At 45.5% G+C, this 25,568-nt stretch overlaps 6 protein-coding genes across 6 annotated transcripts; 3 read left to right on the top strand and 3 right to left on the bottom strand.

The window, feature by feature from the left end:
• Window positions 1-23: 23 nt before the first annotated feature.
• On the top strand, window positions 24-3,090 carry LOC117852538 (uncharacterized). The gene is made up of 5 exons (XM_034734662.2): window positions 24-411; window positions 1,426-1,631; window positions 1,862-1,960; window positions 2,071-2,144; window positions 2,534-3,090. Exons 1-5 carry the CDS (start codon window positions 111-113, stop codon window positions 2,748-2,750), a joined length of 897 nt encoding a protein of 298 aa, XP_034590553.1. The 5' UTR covers window positions 24-110; the 3' UTR covers window positions 2,751-3,090.
• A 746-nt stretch (window positions 3,091-3,836) lies between these two features.
• On the top strand, window positions 3,837-7,086 carry LOC117852535 (BTB/POZ domain-containing protein At3g05675). Its single transcript, XM_072292988.1, has 3 exons — window positions 3,837-4,147; window positions 5,089-6,438; window positions 6,587-7,086. The coding sequence occupies exons 2-3, from the start codon at window positions 5,150-5,152 to the stop codon at window positions 6,798-6,800; spliced, it is 1,503 nt and encodes a 500-aa protein (XP_072149089.1). The 5' UTR covers window positions 3,837-4,147; window positions 5,089-5,149; the 3' UTR covers window positions 6,801-7,086.
• A 1,183-nt stretch (window positions 7,087-8,269) lies between these two features.
• On the bottom strand, window positions 8,270-10,540 carry LOC117852537 (short-chain dehydrogenase TIC 32 B, chloroplastic). Its single transcript, XM_034734660.2, has 5 exons — window positions 9,959-10,540; window positions 9,353-9,592; window positions 9,085-9,254; window positions 8,900-8,946; window positions 8,270-8,797 (listed from the first exon to the last, which is right to left on the bottom strand). The coding sequence occupies exons 1-5, from the start codon at window positions 10,312-10,314 to the stop codon at window positions 8,546-8,548; spliced, it is 1,065 nt and encodes a 354-aa protein (XP_034590551.1). The 5' UTR covers window positions 10,315-10,540; the 3' UTR covers window positions 8,270-8,545.
• A 5,321-nt stretch (window positions 10,541-15,861) lies between these two features.
• On the bottom strand, window positions 15,862-17,957 carry LOC117852536 (uncharacterized). The gene has a single exon (XM_034734659.2). The coding sequence runs from the start codon at window positions 17,319-17,321 to the stop codon at window positions 16,167-16,169; it is 1,155 nt and encodes a 384-aa protein (XP_034590550.1). The 5' UTR covers window positions 17,322-17,957; the 3' UTR covers window positions 15,862-16,166.
• A 156-nt stretch (window positions 17,958-18,113) lies between these two features.
• LOC140222434 (V-type proton ATPase subunit e1-like) lies at window positions 18,114-20,479 on the bottom strand. The gene is made up of 3 exons (XM_072292987.1): window positions 20,233-20,479; window positions 19,184-19,231; window positions 18,114-18,385 (listed from the first exon to the last, which is right to left on the bottom strand). The coding sequence occupies exons 1-3, from the start codon at window positions 20,328-20,330 to the stop codon at window positions 18,322-18,324; spliced, it is 210 nt and encodes a 69-aa protein (XP_072149088.1). The 5' UTR covers window positions 20,331-20,479; the 3' UTR covers window positions 18,114-18,321.
• A 1,196-nt stretch (window positions 20,480-21,675) lies between these two features.
• LOC140222433 (uncharacterized) lies at window positions 21,676-23,223 on the top strand. Its single transcript, XM_072292986.1, has one exon. The coding sequence runs from the start codon at window positions 21,958-21,960 to the stop codon at window positions 22,654-22,656; it is 699 nt and encodes a 232-aa protein (XP_072149087.1). The 5' UTR covers window positions 21,676-21,957; the 3' UTR covers window positions 22,657-23,223.
• Window positions 23,224-25,568: the final 2,345 nt, after the last annotated feature.

Raw genomic sequence — 25,568 nt, 5'->3', positions numbered from 1 at the left:
TTTTCTCGTCATGAGCCAGGGGTAAAACGGGAAAAGCCAAAAACAATAGCTGTGAAGAAGGGGGAAGAGGAGGGGGGGCCCGACGTCGCCGGCGGCCGGAGGCGACGGGGATGAGTCGGAAGGATGCTGACCCGGCAGGAGGGGATGGGTCTTCTCCGTCGGTTGCGGATGAGGGAGGGAGTGGCAGTGGCAGCGGCGGGGAGCTGGTGGATGCGCTGGCGCGGCGGCGTTTGTACCGGGAGGTGACACTGGCGCTGCGGTCTGGCCTGCGCGATGCCAAGGCGGACTTCTCCTTCCTCCGCGCGCGCGGTCTCCGCAGCCTCCTCGGCTTTCTTCGCTCCACCGCATCCGAGGCAGATGACGCGCGGCTGCTCCTTTTCCGCCACTCCCAATCCATCCCCGATCTCCAAGGTACCATACTACCATTCCTCCCCCCATTTTGGTGATCTGATGCGAAAATATTGGAATATTCGTGAGTTCCGTACGGTTGGCGATGCTAGTATCATTAGGTGAAACTAATCTCTTATGCGATGATGACCAATGACCGCTTGAATTGAATGAACAATGCTTGGATACAAATTAAAGACTATAAGTTGGAGCCATGGGAACCCTCTTGTTAGAATGTAACATAAGCAGAGGAGATAAATCAGTGAATGCTCACAGGCTCGTTAATTAGAGTCCACGATTCAGCATTAGGTGATAGTTACCCCCCAAACAGCCTTTTGATCTATACCCCTTCAGGTCACAAGAGTGGCATCCATGGTAACAATAACAAACTAGTAGCCGTTGTTGGTACCATGGTCTAGCTAGCTATAGTTTTAGCTTTGTCTCCCCATTTGTCCCTTTCTCTGGTGCTTTTATCCTGCTTTTTAATAAAAAATAGGCAGTCTGTTTTGTTTAAAAAATAGTAGCGAGTAATGACATAATGATTTTGTTGCTGACTTATTGGATTGCATTTAATTGTTGCCAATGCAATAACGACTGCATTCGCTTTGTTCCCTCATGATGCCTTTTGAGGGAAGTGCAAACCTGTTAACTATGTATTGGTAATCTTTTTAAATATAACGTAAATGAACCTATTTAAATCTTGAATTGGATTTATCCATCATTGGATCTGTCTCATAATGATCTGTGCTTGTTACAATTAAATGGTCAAATTGGAGGACTATGTTGCATGAGAATCTTATATCTGTACTCAACTTTTGGAATTTATGATCATTCTCATATCTAGCATAACTTTCTATGAGTAATTTAGTAGAGAAATGTTACAATGATGTATATTTCTTCTTATTCTGGATTTGTAGTGCACATACCAAGTTCACAATTTTATAAATGTCAAAAGACATTTATATGTTTAGGCATTTGGCTAAGTGTGCTTACACCCGAGAATGGAGCACTTACTGATGAGCTTGTGTTCTGCTACAGTTATTCCTGTTCTCTTCCAGAATTCGTTGCATCAACCAAAGGAAGATCCTGTTGTGACATTGGATCATATAGTTGGGACTGAACCAATGAGGATTACAAGCCCCCCAACTGATTCTGAAATTGCTCTTGCTCTTAGAGTCTTGGAAGGTTGTTGCCTTTTATATAGCCGATGCACAGCTCTGGCCCACAAATACAAGGCTGTGAAGGTAATCACCATCCATTTCTGATAATCTATGTCTCATTACTTCTAGGCTTCAATGAGGTCAGATCACTGTCAGGAAGTTCCTGTTCTTTGTGACAGTAATCCACCAATCTTATTCAACTATGAAGGCCTTCTTTGTGCAAGCATAAACAACAATTTAATAGAGAGTACCATCTGCTTATGTTAGACCCATTATTTCTTACATTGATCAATTACCAACTTAACTTGGTGTAGGTGCTCTTGAATATATTAGCCAGCCGAGGTCCAACTGAGCAAGGCGTGTGCTTGGATGCGCTGATATCACTGATGTTGGACTCACCCTCCAATCAGATGGTATAGTTACCTCTTTACCTAAATATTCTAATTGTCTAACTCTTGACCGTTTCTGGTTTCTATGGTTCTTCCTATTCTTCAGCTAACTATATTTTATATAACTACTCCAGGATTTCGAGGAATACAGCGGACTCGAAAAGGTTGCTGAACTTTTAAAGGATGTGCAAGTAGAAAAGCAAATAAGGCAAGTATTATTCCTTGAGGTCTTTTTTTTTTGTCTGAATGCCTAGCCTCATAATTTAACTTATTTTCACTGTGCCATGTAAATAATATTTTGCTGATGTTTCATTATCGTGAATTGATCTATCTGTATCTCATCAGTCATGTGCCAATTTAAGAAACATAAACAAGTGAGTGATCAAATGAAAAAGGTCCGTTAAACTACTGTGTTGGTGGCTTGACAAAGCTGTAGATACCTCTATGAACAATATATTTGGGTTCTGCTAAGATATGAAGCATACAATTGTGTGTGAAAGCTTAGCCTCTGTTTGACATTGTCATGGCTCTCAGAAACACCTTTATATATCTATTTTGAGATGACTTAGTTTTTGTTCATTCGGTACTTCGATGCAGATTGAAATGCGGGGAGTTCCTATTGTTGCTCATTGGTCATGTTTATGTGAGGGAAAACTCTCCCATACATGGACAAATGAAAAATCTATTTGGTGAGCAGTGCGCGTCGCTCATATGGGCAGCAAGCCGGTTCGGCTCCACCCTCGACGTAGAGCAAAGGCAGACGACCTTGCAAATACAAGCGATGAGAGTTGTCGAATCCTTGGAGCCCTACTAAGGCTGCTGCCTTGGTGTATGTTCCTTACGATTGATTTGTGATTTGACGACTCTAATTTCAGCTGCTTGCTCCATTTTGTTCATGGCAAGCTTTGTTGTCATTTTCTTCTGTGTAAAGCCTTTCTTATTGTGCCCTTCGAGCAAGGTTTGTTGAAAGGGTTGTATTAGTTTCCATTTGAGGGCCATTGAACTAGGAAGGACCATGGATGATGGATAACTGACAAGATTTTGGTAAATGGGACTTCCAGATATCCATATCATGTGGTAGATATGAGCGATTGTACCTGTGATTCGAATAAAAGTAATTAATCCAAAGTACTAGTAGTGAATGTTATTGATCACTTTATTACTGATGAAAGGGAATAGAGCCAGATCTTGTGCTCTATTGTATACACTTGCACACTGTTTGATACCTTCAGGGTTCCAAGGCAAAAGTACACTCCCTTGGTGCCGGCATTCATTGCATGTGTACTGTTCGAAATCTTTGCTATTTTATTCTCGAACTTGTGCTCGTTTTCAAGAGAAGTTAAAAGATCAAAATCATTTTTAAGTGTTTCTTTGATATATATTTTGCGCTTCTTCAGAGGTTTTAGAGTCTCCTATTGCATGATTTTTGTTTATCTATCGTTCCATCCTTTGTTTCTTCCATTTGCCAGTAACTTTGCCACAATCAAAGTTTGGATGTCACTAAGGTGCTATTTGGGATGGTTTGTTTTGGCTCCGACCTCTCCTATTTTGCGCAAATCGAGATATTGCAGCGTAAAAACTATTTGTAAGTTAAGGCTAAAACGAACGAGAAGTCAGGTGAAGCTATTTTTTTTTAACTTCATTGGTAAACGTTTTTAGAGAAACTCTCCCAAATGACCCTAACTTTGCTACAAGTCACAAGTCTACAACCGAGGTTAAGTAAAAATTTGGCCAACAATATCTTAACCGCACTTGTGGCAAAGTTAGTAAAAAATTGAGCTAACAAAGTGCGGCTTGCTACGGTTGCGATTGCAACAAACACTAGGTTATAAAAAAAACATACCCATATCCAATCAAATGCTCTAGAAATTGGTCATTGAAAGCCTACAAAACAACTGGAAAAATGCCACTGGACCCTTGCGGTCTTGACCATCCGCCGTCTCCTCATTGTGTCGCAGGCACCTTCCTCTCTCCCCGTCCTCCGTCACCGCGATAGGGTTCGTCTCGTCACTTCGTCCTGGGCGGTGCAAGGCGGAGCAGCCGAGAGGAACGGCTGGCCGGAGGCGTGGGGCTGATCGCCAGGAGCTGGGACCGGCGGGACGGGACGTGGAGATAACGGAGAGGCTTCCTCTCAGCTCTCCCTCCCCCTCCCATCAGCTGAGCTGGTACTGGATCCATCCGGACTCGGATTGATTTCTTCTTCTGCTGCTGGTATGGAAGCTCTATTCTACCTTGATGGATTGGCCAAAGAGTTAATTTTGCTCCGGTTGTATCTTCCTTCGCTGCAAGCAATCAATCCCAGTTTGTCCGGTCTCCTTGTTGCGTGGTGAAGTTCTAGAACCGGTTTAATTCCAATACTTTTACTTTTGCTCAGGTAGTCAAGTAATAAAGGGGAAGAGAAATTGGTTGATTCGTGGTGCCAGTGAGTAGAGCTGTAGTGAACATTGCTGGCTTACTTATCTTATGAAATCCACCCCACTTGGAGGTGTATGCTTGCCTAAATTGTGCAGCTCACTGACCTTAGATGCGTGTGTGCAGACCAGCTGCCACCAGCTAATAAGTAGGGAACTCAACTCTTTAACTCAAGACCTTACTTCACTGATGGTAGTTCAATGAGGCGAGAAGTTCAGTGTGTAATTATGCATCGTAAACGCAATGTGCCATGTGGGTCGGTTGTATAATAAAGTCTTACAGTGGTTATCTGAATTTACGGTTGAGTTTGGGTTTTGGAGGGACATAAGGATGTGGCCTCTGCTTTTATGTTTAGAGAGTGAGGTTCCATCATGGTTTTGGCATGAAAAAATAGTATTAACACAAGAGGATACGATTTTACATGCTGAAGTTACCCAAATGGACTATTGCAACCAAAATGGTCGGAAAAGTAGTTGTCATGTCTAGCTGAATACTGACTCTTAAGTCTTAATGCAGATTTAACTTTTGCTATGAATGCCAAGAAGTATATGATATTTTCTTGCAAAACAACAAATGACCTTTTTGAATGATATACTCATAAAACAACAAATCGTACTATTTCCATAAGCTATGTTAATTTTCATCAAAAAGTTTGTTTGTGATGGTAATAGTGTGATATGCTTTATAACCAGCAGTTCTCTTTTGTGCCCACAGTTAATTGTTTGCTTTTCTTTTTGCAGTTTTCTGAACTTCTGTTGCTAATAAACATGGAGGAACAATACCAGTAATCTCAAGTGAGATATGGAGCCAGTCAAACTGGTTGAGGGGTACAAGTTTGATGACCATACTACAAGTGATGTCCGTGTTTGCTTCAAATTGATTGATGAGCAGCCAGAATGGTTTTCCTGCCATTCGTCTGTCCTTTCCCAAAATAGCAAGTACTTTGCAGACTGGTTTGGTCAAAATGATATTCGTTCTAATAATTGCATTGAAATCGAGTGCCCAAGGGTTGAGTATGACCATTATGTCAAGATGCTAAAGTCAATGTATCTTCCTAGAGAATCAGTTATAGATTCATTTGATTCTGTGAAGTCAGCTGTTGGTGTTCTTCGAGCATCAAATTCTCTCGGATGCGAGTTGGTTGCCAAAAGTTGCATTGAATACATTGAAGCTGCTTCCTGGGATGAAAAGGAGGAGGAGGAGATTTTAGAAGTAGCTCGAACCCTTGGCTCCAAAGCGGTGTCTTTGTTAGCCCGTCTTCAAGCCCCCAGTGCGGACGCTGTTAAGAATGTCTTCATCTCTGCCATTCGTTTTGCTACATGCATGGAAACTCCATTCCCTCCTTTCTTGGACGACCTCAAAACTTCTGCCCAGGAGCAAATTGACTTCATGATCCACGAGGATGATGACACTGCTTTGGTTACTATGGATGAAGACGTAAAATCTGTGGTTCAGGAAGGTTTGAGAAAACTGTTATCCACACTTAGGACTGGGCTAGACCTGTTGTGCACTGAGTTTGATCAGTCACCTGATCAGGCAGAGCAAAGGATTCTGTGCAGCTTAGCTGACATTGACTGGATAGCGAATCTCCTGGCAAAGATTGAGATGATGCACGACTTTGTTTCTGGCTGGTCAGAAATCTCTGACCATGTTCTTTCAGTGGTTCAGGATAAGAAGTATAGCTCAGACTTGTGGGCTGTGAAGTCAAAGCTTATTGAAGTGACCGGAAAGGCCCTGGATGCTGTTGGCTATGGCTCAGTGGTTCTCCCATCATCATTCAGAGTTCATTTCCTGAAGACATGGCTTCCTTATATTCAAATGACAAAGCATTTGCTAGATGAAAATAGTAAGGATGAAACATCGCTGCAGATGGATTCAGACTCGTGTCAGAATATTGAGAGCGCAATAGTCTCAATGGTGTTAGCATTGCCGTCGGATGATCAGGCTGATATACTGTCGGAGTGGATGAAGAAAGCAGAGCAGTTCAGGTATCCTGATCTCACTGAGGCATTTGAGGTGTGGTGTTATCGCAGTAAAACAGCAAAGAGAAGGCTGGTGGACAATGGAGCAAGCAACCCCACAGTCAGCTTGTAAGGGTACTATTAATTTAATCCTTTTGTTGTAGTTTTATAGTCAGCTGAATTAGGTGGTTGGTACCAAGTATATACCAACTAATTTCTCATTGTTGTATGTTGTAAAACAGCTCTTCATGTTTAATAAAATTCAGTTTTATTGCAGCATGTTCATGTTTCTTCGAAAAGCATGCACTTTCATCTATTACTTGCACTTGCTGAGGTATTCCAGAGCACAGTTCAGAAAGCAACCACTGTTGATCTTTTTCCCACTGTCTTACCTCCTCAGTCATAAACCAGGTTTAAGAGGTTCTGAACTTATGAAGGTGCATGTATGCAGCTTCCAGTATTTTACTCCTGTTCTTCCTGGAACTGCTTAAGCATGGATCCTGGAGGACTTCATGAAGTACAAGCCAAATGCTGTAGACTAACTGCTAGCCTATGTTCAATAAGGAAAGTAGCCTATCTTGTTATATCTAGGAAATAAATGCATTATCAGTTAAACTCACTGTTAATTTTCTTTTGGGAACATCAAATGTTACTGGCACTGGTAGAATTAACCCAAAAAAAATTGAAACGATTTGTGATACCTTGATGGTAGCCTACTCTTGATGGAATTTAGGACTTTTTCCCCTGCTACTGAAATGGAAAATAAATGTGCTCCTATTACAATGTATTCTTTTGATGAACTTAACGCCTTGGCCTTGCAAGAAACCAAAATTTGTCATATGGGTGCCATGACGTGCTGAGCACGAGGGAGGTCATTCTTTAGCGTTATTGCACAGGTTAACAAAGTGGTCCATCGAATAGATTGTGAATTTTAGTTGATAGAGATCATCGTCTTCATTAAACTGCTTGATTCAAATAGTTGGACTAAATTATGGTCCATCCTAATCCAGCTACTGATCTATTCATTCATACATCATTAGCCACTTCAAACTGAACCATTTGGGATTTGGCACTTCTGCGAAAGACGGTGCATTATTAAGTTGTCCCGTTATGGCACAGGAATCTTCTGTGCCTTTCAGCTAATCATCAACAGTTTTGCAGCCATCATGAGGCCAATCTTCTTCTAATGATATCTTAAATCATGCCAATCACTTGATTAAGTACACCTAGTAGGTTTAGTTGTGTACTTATTGGTAGAAAGCGATCTTTTTTATGGCAGAAGGAATCAGGGGATGATTGCTAGCAAGTGTCCAGCTTAATTCTTCTATCTCCTGATGTGTTAGGGTTACCTAGAAAGAGGCTTTCCTCCTAGTGGAACATAAAGGGGGTTGTTTAACAACTAGTTAGAGGTATAATGAGTCTTCTCAGTCCATCATTGTTTAATCCTCTACCTAATTAGATCATGTGTGTTCTTTATGGTCTCTCTTTTCTAACAGGTAAACAGTAATCACACCTTCAGATTAACAACTGTTTAGGAGTGCCATGAGACCCTCCTAGTCAACTAGTGCCAAATTTGCAATAGAACTGCAGTGGAGCTTGAGTTGCAAGCATGGTTAACCTTCTTTTGTTTGCTGCTACCTTTTTCTTCTAGCCCGTGCTTAGCGGGATAGAAAATTCAGCAAACTGTTGCAGTTGGCGTTGAGGACCAAATCCATGGTCCCTTTTTCTTCAGCTACAAACAAGCTATCTATTTGATGCCAGGCATTACTAGATGACGTGCGAATAGTGAAGTCCACTACTGCAAGGGGCCAAAGGAAGAGTATCTAGCGCAATGGATGGAATCATTGCATTTGGTTAGTGGAGTTGAAACCTTGATCCAGTGTAATCTAGTATATTGCTGACATATGGACAGAAATGAAGAAATTGTTGAGATGCATGTTCGCCCAAAAGCTTAAACGGATGACGAAAATAGTCAATATACTCATGCTTCAGCATAAACATTTGACATACTGATCTTTGCATCTGCAGACAATTCCCAGAACACACTAGCATAAGTGTATACATATATATATGGCTATATATTTACAGGCTCAAAGCTATACTTGTATTTCTACTAGTTTACTGCTATATCCTCTGGTTTTTGAGACTGATACTATACTATTACTATGCTTTTCAGGATGTGTGATCTCATCAGGGGCACATCGTTGGGGATCAAAATTTCTGAATCTCGAGGCTCCTATGCGAGGGCCATGCCGCGGTCTGCATTAGAGCTCTGAACCTGGAGCCGGAAGCCGCCGGCGCTGACATGAACACTCATCTTCGGAATCTTCTCTGCCGTTATGTTCTCAGAGAAGCTCCACAGCTTGGCGGCCTCCTCGCTGCTGGCGCCCAGCCTCGACGGCGACGCCTCGTTGCAGTCGGCGAAGTACTTCCCCGACACTCCGGCCACCGCCGGGTGCACCGCCACGTAGCACGTCGTTGCGGCCGCCTGATGAAGAAGAAGAATCGGACTTCGGAGTTCAGAGACATGGAACAGAGCAGTAGTAACAGGGCAGAAGAATAAACCAGATGAGCAGTGAGCTGAACTGACCTGAGGGATCGTCTTGAGGAGCTTCGACGCCAGGAAGAACACTGTATCTGCAGTTCAGTACGAATACGAACCCATCTTGTCAGAATTAAGGTTCGTATAGGCCATCAATCGGAAGAACAGATGATACGCAGCTTTCTTGAACGATAAAGGAAGTGAATGGATTATCAGAGAAGAAGAGGACGCACTGGTGACGAGGCCGTCGCGGTCGCGGATGAGCCGGGTCCTGACGATGCCGGGGTGGACGCAGTTGGCCGTGACGTTGGCGTTCATCTCCCTCAGCCGTTCGGCGAGGGCTCTGGTGTGCAGGACGTTGGCGAGCTTGGAGAGCGCGTACGCCCTCGTCGGATCGTACGGTCTGGAGATCAATCAGTAATAATGAATTAAATCAGAGCCGGTAATCTCAATCTTAATCACCGGAAGATCGGTCATGGCAGGTAGATATCGTGTGCGTACATCTTCCGGCGGGTGACGCGGTCGAGGTAGCCGACGGCGTCGTCGCCGGCGAACCAGCTGTGGATGGTGGAGGAGACGTTGACGATGCGGCCCTCGAAGCCGCTCGCCCGCGCCGTCTCCGCCATCTTCTCCAGCAGCAGCCGCGTCAGCAAGAAGTGCCCTAAGTAGTTGGTGGCGAAGGTCATCTCGACGCCGTCCTCCGACAAGGCGAAGCGGTCGGCGTACTTGCCGGCGTTGTTGCTGGAACCATCCAACCAAAGCATGTCATCAACAACGTACGACGAGTCAAAAGTCATGGCGCATGCAACAAATAAGTTGATGCAGCGCCGCCGGTGCTCGCGATGGCCGGAGTTGTTGGTGTTGGTGTGCAATATGACGGACTAGTCGTAGTTGTCGTAGGAGGAGGAGCAGGGCTACGTACACGAGGAGGTTGAGCGGGAGTCCGAGGTCGAGGAAGCTCGCGACAAGTCCGCCAACACAGATACGTTTTGACCGTCACTACAAATCTTTTGTGGCGTAGCGGTGGCCGGAGTTGATGGCGGTGGGTGGTGTGCAATATAATAGACTAGTCGTAGTTGTCGTAGGAGGAGGACCAGGGCTACGTACACGAGGAGGTTGAGCGGGAGGCCGAGGTCGAGGAAGCTCGCGACGAAGCGGCGGACGGAGGCGAGGGAGCTGAGGTCCAGCGGCAGCACGACGACGTCGGCGTCGGGGCACTCGGCGCGGAGGCGCGCGCGTGCCTCCTCGGCGGCCTTGAGGCTCCGCGCGGGGAGCACCAGCCGCGCGCCGCGCTTGGCCAGCACGCGCGCCGTCTCCGCCCCGATCCCGGACGTCGCGCCGGTGATGATGGCCGTCACGTGGCGGAGGTCGCCGGCGCCGGCGGTGGCCTCCTCCGCCGTGGCGCGCGAGCCGAAGCCGCTCGGCCCCGCTGTGCCCGCAAGGTACCTCAGCGAGGTCAGCATGGCGCCGCCGCCTGCCGCCGCTAGCTGCTGTCGTGTGACAGATATGGAGAAGCCGGATGCTATCTACTAGCTAGCTAGCCCGAGGTGAGCGAGAGGAAGGAGACGTACGGGGAGGGGTATAAATAGAGAGGGGACTGCAGTGAGCGAGCGTAGTGGCGGTGGCTCTCTCTCTCTCTTGCAGCCTTGCTTTGCTTTCTTCCTCGCGCGGCTGCACTGGAAAGAGGAGAGATAGAGGGCCTGCCCTGCAGATTAAAACGGGTTTGTTTAATTTAATCTAGTCACTTGCACGAAGAACAAATACAATAATATAGCTTGGGATGGGGGTATCATCCCATGATCTCATCGCCGTGGCCGTGCGCGCGGGCGTGTCAGTCAGCGCGGGAGTGAGCTGTGCGCATCAACCTCGCCACCAGCAACAATATCAATATCTTTGCTTCACACACACACACACACACACACACACACATGTATATGTGCATACGTATCTTTTTTCCTATGCTTGTATACAGCATGCATATGCCTGCCAGTAGAGACAAGGGTTTCGGCGGGGTGTGGGGCCTCCTCGTCAAATGTAAGCCATCTTGTTTCTTCTTTCATTTCCTTTAGATGGGCTTTTCCAAACGATGAAAAAGAAAAAGAAAGGATAAAATCATGCATGTCATGTGCTTTCTTGAATAGTTACAGTGATAATGTCTGGATGCTTGTAATCAGGCGATCCAGGTGATAATTCTATGCAAATGCAAGACAAAAAAAAAAGGGGGCGAGAGGTAGCAACTTGGATGTTGCATCCGGAGTCATCGACCGGTCAGCAGCAGCTGGATCCAATTTTCAGCATGCGATGGTGAGAGACAATGTTGATGGCGAACAAGACGTGACGGGGATGAATCATTTCGATTGTCTCGGTTGGCACCATCGTCGAGAGCCTTGTGGTCGTGTTGGACGTCGCGGTCTCCATCGTCGGGCGACTCGGCGGATTTTTGTCTCGTGTCTCGGCCGTGTCGTCGTCGATCCCGGCCGTGCCCAGCTTACCGATCGATGCCTACGTGTCCCTCTCACTCGCCAATTCATCACATGTCGTCGCAGCGTGCGCAACTACTGGCACGAGTCATGCAGCCACAAGCTGTAGAAAAAAACTGAGCCTGGCAAGCATTGCTCGTCTTCGTCCGCAGCTGTGATAAGTAATTAGACCCACTTAGAATGTACTTGTACAACCAATCATGTCGTATCTCAATGCTCAACATATTTTAGAGAGGCCGGATTTCCTTTTTAGAGAAGGGAAAATATTGGTATGTCAACATGTTTTAGAGGCTGGATTTCTTTTGAAAAATCATCGACCGAACTGAAAGAGAGATGTCCTCGCTTAAACATATTCGACGCAAACACCAACTTCATTTCTATAATTCTATTATGCTACAGTACATCCAATCGTGTTAGGAAAAAAAATATGCACAACCACTTCTAAAACAATGTGTTTTGTTAGCCCTATTCATCCGTAATCGTAAGTAAACGATTTGACTCTAGCTAGCTATCTGCAAAAGCAAGACGCAACGGACTAAACAAAGCCTAATACTTTTTTCCTCGAGTACTAAGCAAAGCCTAATATATTTTGCTCCATGCTCACTATTTCTAGAAGAGATGCTTTCCCTGCTGTACTTCCCTATTCTTTAATTTCTTTCATGTGCCAGAGCTCAAACCTAATTTCTTTAAAGAAAACTAAAAGGATTGTTATCATTTGGACATAATTCAGAGGATGAAAATTGTTTTAAAATCATCCAAACTGAAAGAGCTGTTCTTAGTTAATAGTGGCCGGTGGGCTTGATTTCAGTTGGGCTTGCAAAATAATCAAATCAAATTTAAAAGTTGCAGCAGCCCAGTGGTGGTGGGTGGGGAGCAAGCACAGCGAGCTCCAAGACTGGGAGCAAAGAGGAGCAGGTCGCATTTGCGAAAACAAATACGCATTGCACTAAACAAAATCAAACGGCCATGGAAAAGATGGAAAAAAAAGGATGTGATGGAGACTGGACCTCAAGAATAGCAGTTATGGTGGGGGCTTTGGATCTGGGCGGAGATTTTGTTGGCGTTGTTTTTTGTGAGTGTGCGTGGTTGCAGTAGTAACAAAAAGAAGTGCAGGACCAGATTAGTTCAATGATCTTCTTGTTTTGTTTATGTACTTTATGTTTAATAGCACAGATATAGATGGCTAGAAGGGTAGAAGAAAGTTGGAAATCATGTGAAAATCATGCAGTTATATACATCAAAGTTAGGTATTTGATTCTGCGCTTCCAAAAAAAAAAATTCTAGATCAAAGAGAGATTTGGAATGAAGCGTACAAGGAGATCCTCCATTTTCTCTTGCCTTGTGATTCATTGGCTTCTTTTCTGGAACAGGGTCCCATGAAGATCCTCTTGACGCAAAAAGTATCTCTGCAAAACATATTGGGGACGGTTTTTTATGACAAATCTTCAGATTATTGGTGCAGAATAGTATAGTATAAGATTTGTTGTAGTTTGGTGTTATTTTTTTTTCCTCAGCTCCCCTTGAAACAAAGTTGAGCACGGCAGCAACTTTGCTATTGACTGGTCAAAACTTCAAACACCACTATTTTCAATTCATTTACAGATATTTTCGCCTTGTCAATGAGATTGTGAAATGCAGCTGAAGTTATTAGGTTTACAACAAAAGGTCATAATCTCTCTGGTCAGTAACAGTAGTAGCAGTACACCCAATACCAGTAGCACCGGAAAGGTCTGGTAAGGTGTCACTCTGATGGATCTCCTATGGGCAATGATATGCTTGACTCTTGTTTTGCCTTTTGTTCTCATGTTACTGTGTTAAAGCCAAGGAAAAAAAAGAACAAATGTATAAGATTTGGCATGAGCCCATAGGTGATAAACAATTGAACGTGGTGATAGATGCTGCATCAGCTATGAAGGTGATGCCCAATTTGGCTACAAATGGTTGCAATCATTGCTCAATCCTAGCTCCTTGTTTAGAGTTCAAATAATCCTCCCTCTCTTCTTTTTTATTCTAGGGTCTCAAAAGCAGTCTGACTACCAGAGCACCTACTCTAACATGTTGTGCAGAAAAATTATCAGTAGGATGCAAATATATAGAAGACCATCCTAATTTTTGACATTGTAATGTAACCTAATCTGTAGACACTTCCTTCAATATACAGAGTACTTCTTATTAGTTTTAATTTTTCTCCCACATGGATTATACAAATATACAAAGTGAAATATGCATCAGAATAATAGTAATAGTACTAGATCCAACAACAGAAAAGAAGTTGGGGACTAGGTATCCAAATCTAGACATAATATATGTCAGTTGAAATTGGTTTTGATCAATCATACCTGCTTCATCATTGTCTTGTGAGCATTCTTCAGTTATCTTCCTATAGCAGGCATCTCTTATTGGCTTCTTTAATTACTTGATATGATCCTCTCACAGAAAATAACAATTAGTGATACACTAAATTGCTACTTAAGTTTCAAGGAGAGAGAGTGTGTGGACTAGAAGTGTACTTTGAAAGGCACCTGCAATCCCCAAGGATAGGGGATTCCATCAGATTTCCTTTCCTGGTGTCACCTGCTCTTCCAACACGCACACAAACCAATGGCAAATGATCCGGTGACGATAACTGTATCTTAATCCTGCCCCACACTCCACTAAGAATGCTGAAACAGTGAGTTCCAAATCAGAGCAACTCTTGTTTTGCTCATACAATAATAGTATGCTCGTATCCATCCCCCAAGATTCTTCCTTGGTGCATACAGACTTGGACTTTGGACCATTCTTCACGTACTCAATCAAAACACGCGGACCATACTTCTTTTCAGGCATAACAATACAATCCTTTGATCCCCTTCCCTGGACTTTTTGGCTAAGATCAAGAGCATGCACGGTGTAATAATGCAAAAGAGAGTTTGGCGCGTGCACTGACCGAAAGGCATTTTTGCCATGAAGAACCACTCGTGGATCAGCTCAAATCTTCGCTGATAGCAACTGGGTAAGTGGCCAGGTCAAACACCTTGATCAACATACTGGTCCAACTTCCAGCACCCTGCAAAACATAAATTAAGCCTTGATGATGCGTGACTATGCTTAATGGTTTTCAACTGAAAGGCACGAGATGATGATGAAGGCTTAGACTCTCGGCAAACCCTAAGCACGCTATAGGTGGTTAAGGCATAATCAACCTTGTAGTATGTGCAGGAGAGACTGAAAGCAATAAAGTACCATTTGTGCAACACTAACACAAATGTATCCGATTTTTCCTCTGTTTTTGGTTTCCTTAAGAAAACCTAAAACTGACTAAAGTAGGGTGTTAAAACTACTGTAGGAGAAACTGATAACGAATCACTTTGTTTTAAAAGGAAGCCAAAAACGAAGATAGTAGGATGGTTTCAGCATCCTGATGTCTGACTGCTATTGCACATTGTCAGGAATTATACTGATCTGTATCTGAGGAGATGAAGTCATACAAGAAGAAAATTATGAACTAAAATGTTAAATTTAAACTTACAACATCCTCTGTTATTGCACTAATAGATCAAGATATGGTGAAAAAAGTTAATGCTTGAAATATTGGTTTGCACCACAAATTCAGATTTTTGATGCAGTTGATCCTGAAGACTCATGCTCCTCACTGTGACATATCACAATATTGGTTTGTGAATCTAAACTTAGAAGAACAGAGATCACCTTTTCTTACTTGACATACTAAACTATACCAACTATAACAATGATAGGAATAATCAAATTCATTCATCATTTAACAGACGTAGGCACCAATATTTCTTAATCTAGACACAAATACACTTATCCCATGGACGAGTGTCATGAAATTCAACAATACGTACACAGGTTTAGCTGTATAAAATAAATTAGTTGATTATATACCAAGGTATGAGTAACCAGCCTCCATACAAATGAAACCCTAGAAAGGAATCTTGCTACTTGCACAACTGAAAAGCTAAAAAGAGAAGCGTATAGAGCAGGTCAACATGGAGGAAGAGAAGAATGGGAGTGCAGGTGTGGTCAAAACATTCAGATTCAGAATACTAACAGAACGAGCACAGGTTTCATACCAAATTCAAAACATTTGTACATTAAGATCTCAAGGACATGGCACAGATTGTAAAAGTTCAGCTTGATTCTTCACATGAATGTTTTACAGGTGTGGAAGTGAACATTTGGGTAAAATAAAGAGTTAGCTAGGTAATTAAATATGAAGCAGTCATGGTAAACTGTATATGGAGAAGTCATGATAAACTGTATGTAAAACAAAGAGTTAGCTAGGTAACTGAATATGGAGCAGTCGTGGTAAAACCTGATAGCGTGCAACTAATGTGTTGGTTCCACATAAAGACTCTTTCTAAGGTTACCTTGCAGTATTGGTAAAAAGGTTCAATATGATTGGCGGTTCCGTTCAAGATATAAAGTAGGAAGCAGGAACAGCGCTCGTTTTTTTTTCCTTGAATGAGGAACACAAGTAAACAAGCCTGTAACAAGAAATACTCTTCAAAACATGCATTCTGGTGATAAAAGCAAAAATATGATCCATTGATATATCCATCAAAGAGTACAACAGGGTGACTGACCAGTCAGTTTTCTGTAACATTACTCCACCCCGAAAGGGAGAAAAAAAAAATCTGATCTCAAATTGCTTCTCCAGTAAGGACAGACACAAGAAAATTCAAAAGAATTGATCCAACATTGCTCTTGCAACATAACAGTGCACACAAAAACTTGTGCCGTGGTACCAAAACTCCGGCAATCCACCTCATCAGACACCAGCTTCGTCCGAAGCAATCACACAGGCAGAAAACAAGCTAAGGAAGGACTGATCACAAGACGAATAACCATCCACGTTTGTAGCAAACAAGCGTGATCACAGTCACCGCCGACCACACAGCCACGACCCACCGGGCCGCAAGCAATGCCGCCTCCTTCATGGCAACAGACCATCCAACAAGCCAACCCAGTCCCTCCAAGCCCTCAAAGAAGTCCTTCCCTTGCACCCGCCATAATGCAAGCAGTGACAGCACAAGCAATGGCGGCGCAACGAGCTGTGTGGCCACGGCGCAGAGGTGATGGTTGTGCAAGAACACCTTGGCCCGGCCGTACTCCGTGTCCGGCGCGCGGCTCGCGTGCAGCCGCTGATACCAGCAGAAGACGGCCTCGTTGAGGTACATCTGCACGGCCGGCCGCGCGGCCAGCAGCTGCAGCCCAGCCGCGGCGGCGAGCAGCCTCACCTCCTGCTCCGCGCCGTCCACGAACCCGCAGCATTGTAGGATCGAGGCCACGGAGGATACGAGGACGGCGAGGTAGAGGAGGAGGCGCGCGGGCGCGGACGACGCGAGCACCGCGAGCCCGGTGCGGGGCTGGTCGGTGCCGAGCCAGAACGCGCGCGCGAACCGCGCGGCCGGGAGCGCGGCGAGCGACGCGAGCGCGCCGGCGAAGGGGCTGGAGGAAATCAGAGTGGTGACGAGGAGCGCGCCGAGCGCGGCGGCGAGCTGCGCGGGGCGCGGCGACGGGACGACGACGTGGCGGAGGAGCGCGACGAAGAGGTATGCCGCGGGGACGAGCGGCGCGAGCGGGGAGGCCGCGGAGGCGGGCGGGAGGAGGAGCGCGGGAGGCAGGAGCGCGAGCGGCAGGAGGAACGCGGCGTGGTAGGCGCCGAAGTGGGGGCGCGAGGCGAGCGTGGAGTGGGAGAGGCGGAGGCGGTAGAGCTGCGCGGAGGTGGCGTCGAACGTGTCCTTGGCGGCGGCGGCGCCGCGCTTGGAGGAGCCCTTGGCGGGGCCGGCGTCGGAGCCGGGCGGGCGGAGGACGGCGCGCGGGGTGTTGGAGGGGACGGCGTCGGGGTGGATGTAGGTGTGGAGGGCGTAGAGGAAGAGAGAGGGGAGGTGGAGGAAGTGGGCGGCGGCGGCGAGGGCGAGCGCCGCGGCGGCGTGGAGCAGCGCCGGCGGGATCGGGATGGGGAAGGAGAGGGACACGGCCATCGCCGGCGGCCGGAGCTGGGCGAGAGGCAGGTAGGTGGGTGGATCACTGGATCTGAGTGGTGGGGCGACGGAGAGAGCAGAGCTGCAGCTGAACAGTGTGCAGTGGGTGGGAGATGGCCGATGGGCGCGGGCGGGCTATGGGCCGGATTTCGGACTGTAATTTTATGGGTTTTAGATCTGGGCTGGTAATTATGAGCTTTTGATCTGGGCTTGTTTGGACATCTTTCTTTTGCTTTTTCGCGAGGGAATTGAAACTGCGTAAATCTTTGTGGCCATGTTTCTGACGGAGTCCCAGAAAGCGACTGTTAAACCTAAAAGTTCATTCGGTCTCCCTTTTCTAGAACGGTAAAAAAGCTCAGTCTAATGCTGCCACAACTCAGCAAAATTTGAAGCAACTTAATCTTTTTTTTAGAACGGTTAAAAGCTCAGTCTAATGCTGCCATGACTAACTCGGCCAAATTTGAAGCAAGTTAATCTAAACATGAAAGGTAAGCATGCAGAAATTGCGGCACGCGAGACCGACAATTTTTTGGGGCATCCCATATTCAATTTAGCAAAATAGAAGCAGACCTATGTAACAACCTGGCAGTATAACACAAAGAGATTGCAAAAGTTCAGCAGTACCTCCTCTGCTATCGTAGCATCAAAGATGATCATTATTTCTTACTTCACAAGATTGCAGATTCTAAAGTCTACATCACGCACCGATACCACAAATAATGTCTGACCGATTTGTGTTTTAAATCCAACAGATGAACATTTGACAATGTTGGATCCATCCATGCCCAGACATTCAGATAAAAACACCATAAATATTTATTATTGCGTTTATCATACAATTGGGTACACTAATCACAGCGTGCCTCCGCTATAGTCTGGAGGTAGAGTAGCAAAAAACCTCATGGCAGTTTCTTTATTTCAGGCGGCCCAAAATGAATAAAAGGTTCACAGACTGAATAATGGTACAGCATGTCGGATTTAACTCTTTTCAACAGAAAGCTCACTCCCCGCTCAAGATGGGGTTGATCAAAGGCTTCATCTGAGCAAGGTAAACAATCGCATACCTACACAAAAATATTAATACATGGTTAGTAGAAGAACGAAGGAGCGTCAAGACTCAAGACCACCAAAGAGTATTGAGAGTGATGCAGGGATGTAGGAACCAGTAACAGAAAACATGCTTTATTTTTTTAGGGGGATTTTCCAAAAACTTCTACAAATTCTTTTATGTGATTTCCATGAACAAAAGGTGGCTTCTATGGCATGTTTTCCCCCAAACAGCAGGAACTTGCACCGAGATATAAAAAAAAGCGCTATGGGAAAATGTCAACAATGTCTCCAGTTTTTACCTCTATCACCAATGTTTTTCTATCTAGTTAACTAGTAACAGTAACTTTGTAAAAAAAATGAATGTGTAACAAACTTCCCTGCAATCCAGCATCATGTTATTTGCGTGATCAATAGAATTTAAAGTGAGCATGTAGACTACAAGAACCAGCTGATATTGTTTATCAAAATCGGCAGCATGTTGAAATTAACACTGTATATTACTATAACTAATGCCGAGTGCTGATCTTGGCCTTACGATGACACTGTTTAGTTTATGCGAGAATGGGATCCAACCGTCCTAGTCATTTAAAGTAGGGTACCCATAAGGCATCAGGTAACTAGCCCAATACTTTTGCTATTCACAATTTTATGTAATGTGTTTCTTTTAGTGGATGACTTCATATTATGTAAGCAAGTAAGCGACCCAAATATTCACATGCATCCAATTGTCAGATTTGTTTTTGAGCTGTGAGCAACCTTAGACAGGCAAAGAGGACTTTATTAAGTAAGAAAAAGCATGGATAGGAACTTACATCATCCAACAACAAATTACAGCCGTGGTCACCAAGGTCAAATGGAATCTGCATAACATGAATCAGCAAAGTTAAATCAATATGCTATAAGAATTTTTGCGGAATTTATAAATTAGCTAAAAACGTACAAATAAAGAGACCCATAATTCGTCACATTTGGAACATCCCAAATTGTTGCAAGACAGATAAACAGCCAGATGGTAATAGCAAAGTTGGAGCACAATTGCTGGAGATAAATAAAATCTCTGAAAGATAGAGTATAACAAAAAAACAAGAGTGTGTATGCAATACTAATAACTAAGAAGCTGGAAAAAAAGGGTATTTTTCCATGAAAGCACAAAGTGCAACTGTTACAGTGATCCACTGTGAAAGCAAGTCCATCTCCACATAATGCACGTGCGATCCACACAAATAAGAGTATCAAAATTTTGAGGAGAAAATCCTATGTGTGATCCACGCATTCACATTCCATGCAGTTATAATCCTTTGGCTGCATGCCTCAATGAGATTGAGATGATATGCACCTAAGCAATGCTGATCTGTGGTAACATGTGTGCATTTTTTAGAAATCTTCTTCCTATCATTTGATTTGAGCAATGGAGCTAAACTTTGCGTGAGTAGACAAAAACAAGCCGCAAAATCTCAGATATATAATATCAAAATTAAAGCAACTCGAATCAGCAGCAGCGAAGCAAACATCGTCACTGCCCTAAATTTTGTGCGACGAACTACAAGTGAATTTAGAACCAGTTTAGGTTTCCAAAGACAGCTTCTACTGCCTGAGGAGTCCAATCAACTTCATTGCAACGGAAGGCTCACCATTGGATCTCAGCCAGAGAAACTCTAAAGCTATCCAATCCACCCAAATCTAGATCGAAATCCCCAGACCAAGACAACAGCGATCGATCCACGGTCAAACCCGCCAAATCTAGCACGCTCGGGACCCCAAGTCCCAATTCCCCGTGCCCGGTGCCAAAACCACAAGCGCGACACCCCGGATCACTGCCCGACGGGATCGAATCGAGGGGGAGGGAGAAGCGAGGGCTTACAGGTTGGTGGACGGCCCGCGGTTGCAGCAGAGGAGCGTGAAGAGGGAGGCGGCGACGCCGGCGATGAGGAAGATGAGCGTGGTCACCCAGAACCCCATGGTTGTCGGCGGCCTCGACGAGCAGAGCTCCTCCCGCGCGGCTGCTGCTTTCTCTCTCTCGCTCGCTGGATCGCGCGGCCGGGGAAGGAGACGCGACACGCGAGAGGGGGGTAGAGAGAGAAGCAGGGGGGAGATGGAGGTGGAGTTGCTGCCAGCCACGTCACGTGCTTCTGGATCGCGATTCGTTTACGGGCTTGAGATGGACTCGCAACCTGGGCTGGGAGGTGAAGGCGTTACGGGCTCGTGATGGACTTGCAAGAGAGACCTGGTGGTGGTGGGCCGGGAGTGTGAAGGCATTATGGGCCAGGCCAGGCCTCTGTTTTGTTGCATTATGTAAGTGGTTATACACGGGCTTCTTTCAAGAAGGTATTTGGGTCCAACAAGAAGGAAAAGGAAAATGGCAAATTGGCCACAACATATTCATTCCTGCTTCTCCAAATTTTACCTACCAAAATGGCAAAGTTGTAAGCCCTCTCTCAAAAAAAAAAAAATCAAGTTCAAAGCTGGTGATGTCACCAGCTCTACAATATCATAAAAGATTTTTTACGATACGAAGGAGGGAGAGGGAGGGAGGTGAGAGAAAGATGCAACTACCTCGCAACTCATAACATCCATTTTTTACACACAAATTAAGGATTATAGAGTTATGATGAGACAAGTCAAAATTGCATGCCAATGCATGATGCATGAGACGGCTTATAAGACCATCGTTAAAAAAAATTACTGCGAATAATAAACTGTAAAACAAGAGTAGTGTTACCACTTACCACACTCTCTCTCTCTCTGCTAATCATGCCACTACTCAGGAAAAATGGTGCAAGAAGTCATTGAGTATTCCCAAAACTCTCCCATCATCCGACATAATTTTGTGGTTTGATGATGAACCACACCCACCTAATTATGTTATTGAGATGCACGCCACGTCCTGCTGCCGATGCAACCATCGATCACGTAATCAATCAACAAATTTTGCCCTGCTGTTTTTGTCTAGCAGAAAGCATATTTAGACTAATAACTTTGACGAATGTGTTTTGACCCGTCACGTATACTACTATGAACTTGAAATAAAGGCCGTGCACGTCGCTGTCAGGTGGTGTCAACAGTCATAGCACAAGTCGTATCTTCCAATTCGACGAGGATTTACTACTCCGTTCCAGACTGCGTTCTCGATCCAAATTCAAATCTTGAAGCTTTGATTTGATCTTCGTCGTCGTCGCCGTCGCCGCCGCCGCTACGAATTCAAAAACTTTTGCGAGGCAACGCCGAAGCAGCGAGCCGGTTTATTTAGACCTCTTCCTGCTTTCCTCCGAGACGAAAACGAATAAGAAGAAGATTATAAGTCGCCATCGCCGTCGTCTCGAGCTCGTTCCACGTAGGCCGCGCGAAGACGCCAAGAACGCGCGCCAAGCGGAGCGAGCTGCTTCGCGCTAGCTAACTTTCTGTGCGGTTTCGCGAGCCCCCAATGCAAGAAGCGAAGCTGCTCCTTGTCCTCCTCCCGCCTCCCTTATACTTTCCCCTGCGCCCCGGCTGCACCCTCCCAGCCATGCGCCGGTATAAACCGCCATTTGAGGCCACATGCCCGCTCCACTTGTCGCACTTGCTCCCGTGATCGATCGATCGAGGCGAGATGTCGTCGTGGCGGTTCTTGCCCAAGAACGGCGTGGCCGGCGGCGGCGGCGGCGATGGGTACTTTGATGGCGGCGTCGCGCTGGAGGTGACCGTCCTGTCGGCGGACTCGCTGCGCCTGCCGCCGTCGTACTCGCCGCTGCCGCGGCGGCTGCGACCGTACGTGACGGTGTCATCGGACGCGCCCGAGTCGGCCTGCAGCACGGCGGTGGCGGCGGGCGGCGGCGGCGAGCACGCGTGGGGCGACACGCTGGTGGTCCCCGTGGGCGCGGAGTTCCTGGAGGGCCGCGCCGACGTCCACGTGGCCGTGCTCTCGGAGGCCACCTGCCGGCTCGTCGGCGCCACGCCGCTGGGCTGGTGCGGCATCCCGGCGGTCGACGTGCTCGACGGCCTCCGCCCGCCGCGCGCGCTCCGCCGGCTCAGCTACTCGCTGCGGTGCCCGCGGCGCGGGGGCGCGCCGCCCGCGTGGGGCCACGGCGTCGTGCACCTCGCCGTGCGCGTGCTCGGCCTCGGCGACGGCGCCGCGCGCGTGGCACCGAACGCTTCAGCGCCGGCCGCGGCGGCGGCGGCGATGCCGCCGGCGCCGGTGCAGCAGGGGTGGTGCCGCGTGGCGATGGGCATACCGGTGTCCGGGGCGTCGGCGGCGGCCGCTTCCGCCGTCGTCGGGATGCCGCTGTCGTGGGGCGCGACGTCGCGGTGAGGCGCGCGGCGGCACAGGATCGGATGACAGGCAGGAGGAGACGGCGACTAGCCGTGGAAAACCGGTGGAAGAACTTTATGCGATCGGGTGGTGCAACGACCAGGTCGCGATGGCGCCCTTTCTCCCGCGTCACGACGAGGAATAGCGGCGGGGAAAGGAGGGTAGTGCACTAGTGCGTGAGTCAAACCGGTGTGGCTTCCATGCAGCTACCTGCCTACCTGGACTGGATATATGTGGCCGGTTTGTGAGGCTGACGTGCGGGACCGAACATGACCAGTGTACATGCAGCATAGGAAGGTTCATTTTGAATGGTAGCTTCGTACGTAATTGTAAATTTCTGCTACTACTTATTGTGAAATTAATTGGTAATCTACTTGGAGAGATGGTTATGGTGCAAAATGAGCGTAGTTTAGCCGGTAAGTTCATTGTGAAACCTGCCTATCCAGATTTGAGTCCTCGACTCAGCACGAGTGCTCGTATTTTCCAGAATTTAACTAGTGTGTGTATGTGAGCATCTACGTATTGTGATTCGTGAAAAAAGAGAGATGGTTATGGTACTGTGAACCACTTATGCATACTTCCTCCCATCACGACTGTTAGTAGCTGTTAACACGCCAGTTTTGTAAACAGCAAAAGTATGCATCAATTGTAACTCTTCCCTCAAAGTATTCCCCCAAGGTTTATCAATCCGCTTCCTCCCATGACGACTGTTGGCGGTTGTTAGCGCACCGATTTGTGAACCGCAAGCGCACGGATCAGTTGTAGCTCTTCCCTCAAAGTATTCCCCCAAGATTTATCAATCCGTAGAACTTATAATACAAAGATTGTCAGTATGATTCTTATTTATGAGTAGATCAGATGTAAGATAAATAACAGATATGAGAAAGAGGTAACTAATCTAGAGCAACCTAGACTATGCATATGTCCTAACTCTGAGCAAGATAACAAAGCAAGAGAGATGCGATTCTCAATCAAAAGCCTCTTTAAGTCTACACCTTCAGTTTGACTCCCAAAAACCTCTACGTTACACGAAAATAGACCCTGTCATGATTCCCCTATCAGTGCAGGCCATTTAAGGGCAGAAACATAAAGAACATGTCATACTCATCGGAAGATCAGGTATGCAAATCTAGTCACCATGACCATATGAACATCCTATGCAATCTAGCATCGATCATAGATTGAAAACAAACAAACCCGCAAAAGCATGAAATCATAGAAGGAGGCACTTAGATCGCTAAAGAACTGGAACACATCTATTACTTCACCATGAATAATTGTACATCACCAGATCTCCACCAGGATCCTACCTTGATCTGTTGATCCTAACTCCAGAACTCCGACGTGGATTTTCTTCGCAGGATTCCCACGTCGTCTAGGTCTTAGCTATGCTAATCCCTAGAGAACTGCATGGCTCTCGGCTCTCCGAAGTGGTGTTCCTCAAGATCCTCCTGCTTCTCCGTTGATTAGCGTTGAATACGTAGAATGGGATGCTCGTGACATTAGAGAATCGGGGTATTTGTAGTCTACAAGAGCTGTGGTTGAAATGGGGAGTCGAGGGGGCCCAGGAATGGCCCAGGCTGATTGTTTTGGGTGGGTCCAGGCTAATCGTCTTGGGTGGGTCTAGGCCGATCGGTCTGGCCCTTCCTTTAGCCTCTCGTGCCTCCCTTCGTTCACAAGTCTTCTATGATGTTTTGGAGTCTTCTTCTCACTTGCATGTGGTCCTGGCACGACGATAGCCTCAGGATAAGAATGGTTCTTGATAGCCTTCCAAATCTTCACTTGATTCACTTTGATCCCGATATCAATCTTCATAAACTTAGACCCTAAGCCTTCTCGGAGCATTGCTTGGCAAGGATGAGCACGAACGGGGCCCTGGGAGCCCTAGGCTGATCGACTTGGGTTCCATAGGCCGATCGGCCTAGGTCCTTTTTGGGCCCGTTGGCCTTCGTCTTTCTTTGGGTTGTTGCTTGTTCAGGGCCTCATCCAATTATGCTCTATTATAATCCAAATTTCTACGAAAACATAATGTCCTCCAAAATACAATGCATATGCAAAAATGTTCCGATTATATGATCAATAGTTGGGTATTAAATTCATGTCATTATTGAAGATAAATAGGGGTAAAAAGATGTCATTAACGAGTGCCAACAATAACTAGGTAAATTTCCGCTACTACTTAATTTAACCAACGTAATCTACTTGGAACGAACATATGATCATGGTTCTGTGAACCCTCTATATAGACTTTCTCCGTTTTACAAACGTAAGTCCACCTATATTTAGTATTATACTAGTAGCTATTAAAAAACTAAATGTATAGTACTATTATTAAAAAAAGTCCATTTTACTCCTCTCATCTATTTACTTTGTCCGCTTAACCTCTGAATAAAATTTAAGCTCACTTTACTCCCCCAAACTATTTCATTTGGTTCAATATATCCCTAATTAAATTTATCTTTTTCTGTTTCTTCGTGTAAAAGTTGAGTTTTAATTTCATATTTTGTCAGTTGACTTATAACATAATGCTTGACGTTAGAAAAATATATTAAAATTTTTTCATTATTACTTTTCATGCAGTTTTATACATCTAAGATCAATTTCGTATTAAATATTCCTAGGCTATGAAAATAACTATGAAAAATTCTTAGTATAATTTTTTTAACATAAAGCATCATGTTTTGTATCTGCTCACAAAATTTGAACTCAAAATTCAACTCATACAGAGAGAAAGAAAAAAAGAGAAATTTAACTAGGGGTAGATTGGACAAATGAAATAGTTCAGGGAGTAAAGTGAGCTAAAATTTTGTCAGGGGTTAAGCAGACAAAGTGGATAGACGAGGAGAGTAAAATGAACTTTTTTATTATTAAAATTCTATATCTTCATGATTAAATTGACATACAATACACCT

This window comes from Setaria viridis, chromosome 4 (assembly GCF_005286985.2).
Source record: "Setaria viridis chromosome 4, Setaria_viridis_v4.0, whole genome shotgun sequence".
NCBI classification, from domain to species: Eukaryota; Viridiplantae; Streptophyta; class Magnoliopsida; order Poales; family Poaceae; genus Setaria; species Setaria viridis.
This window is presented reverse-complemented; position numbering and strand designations above follow the sequence as displayed.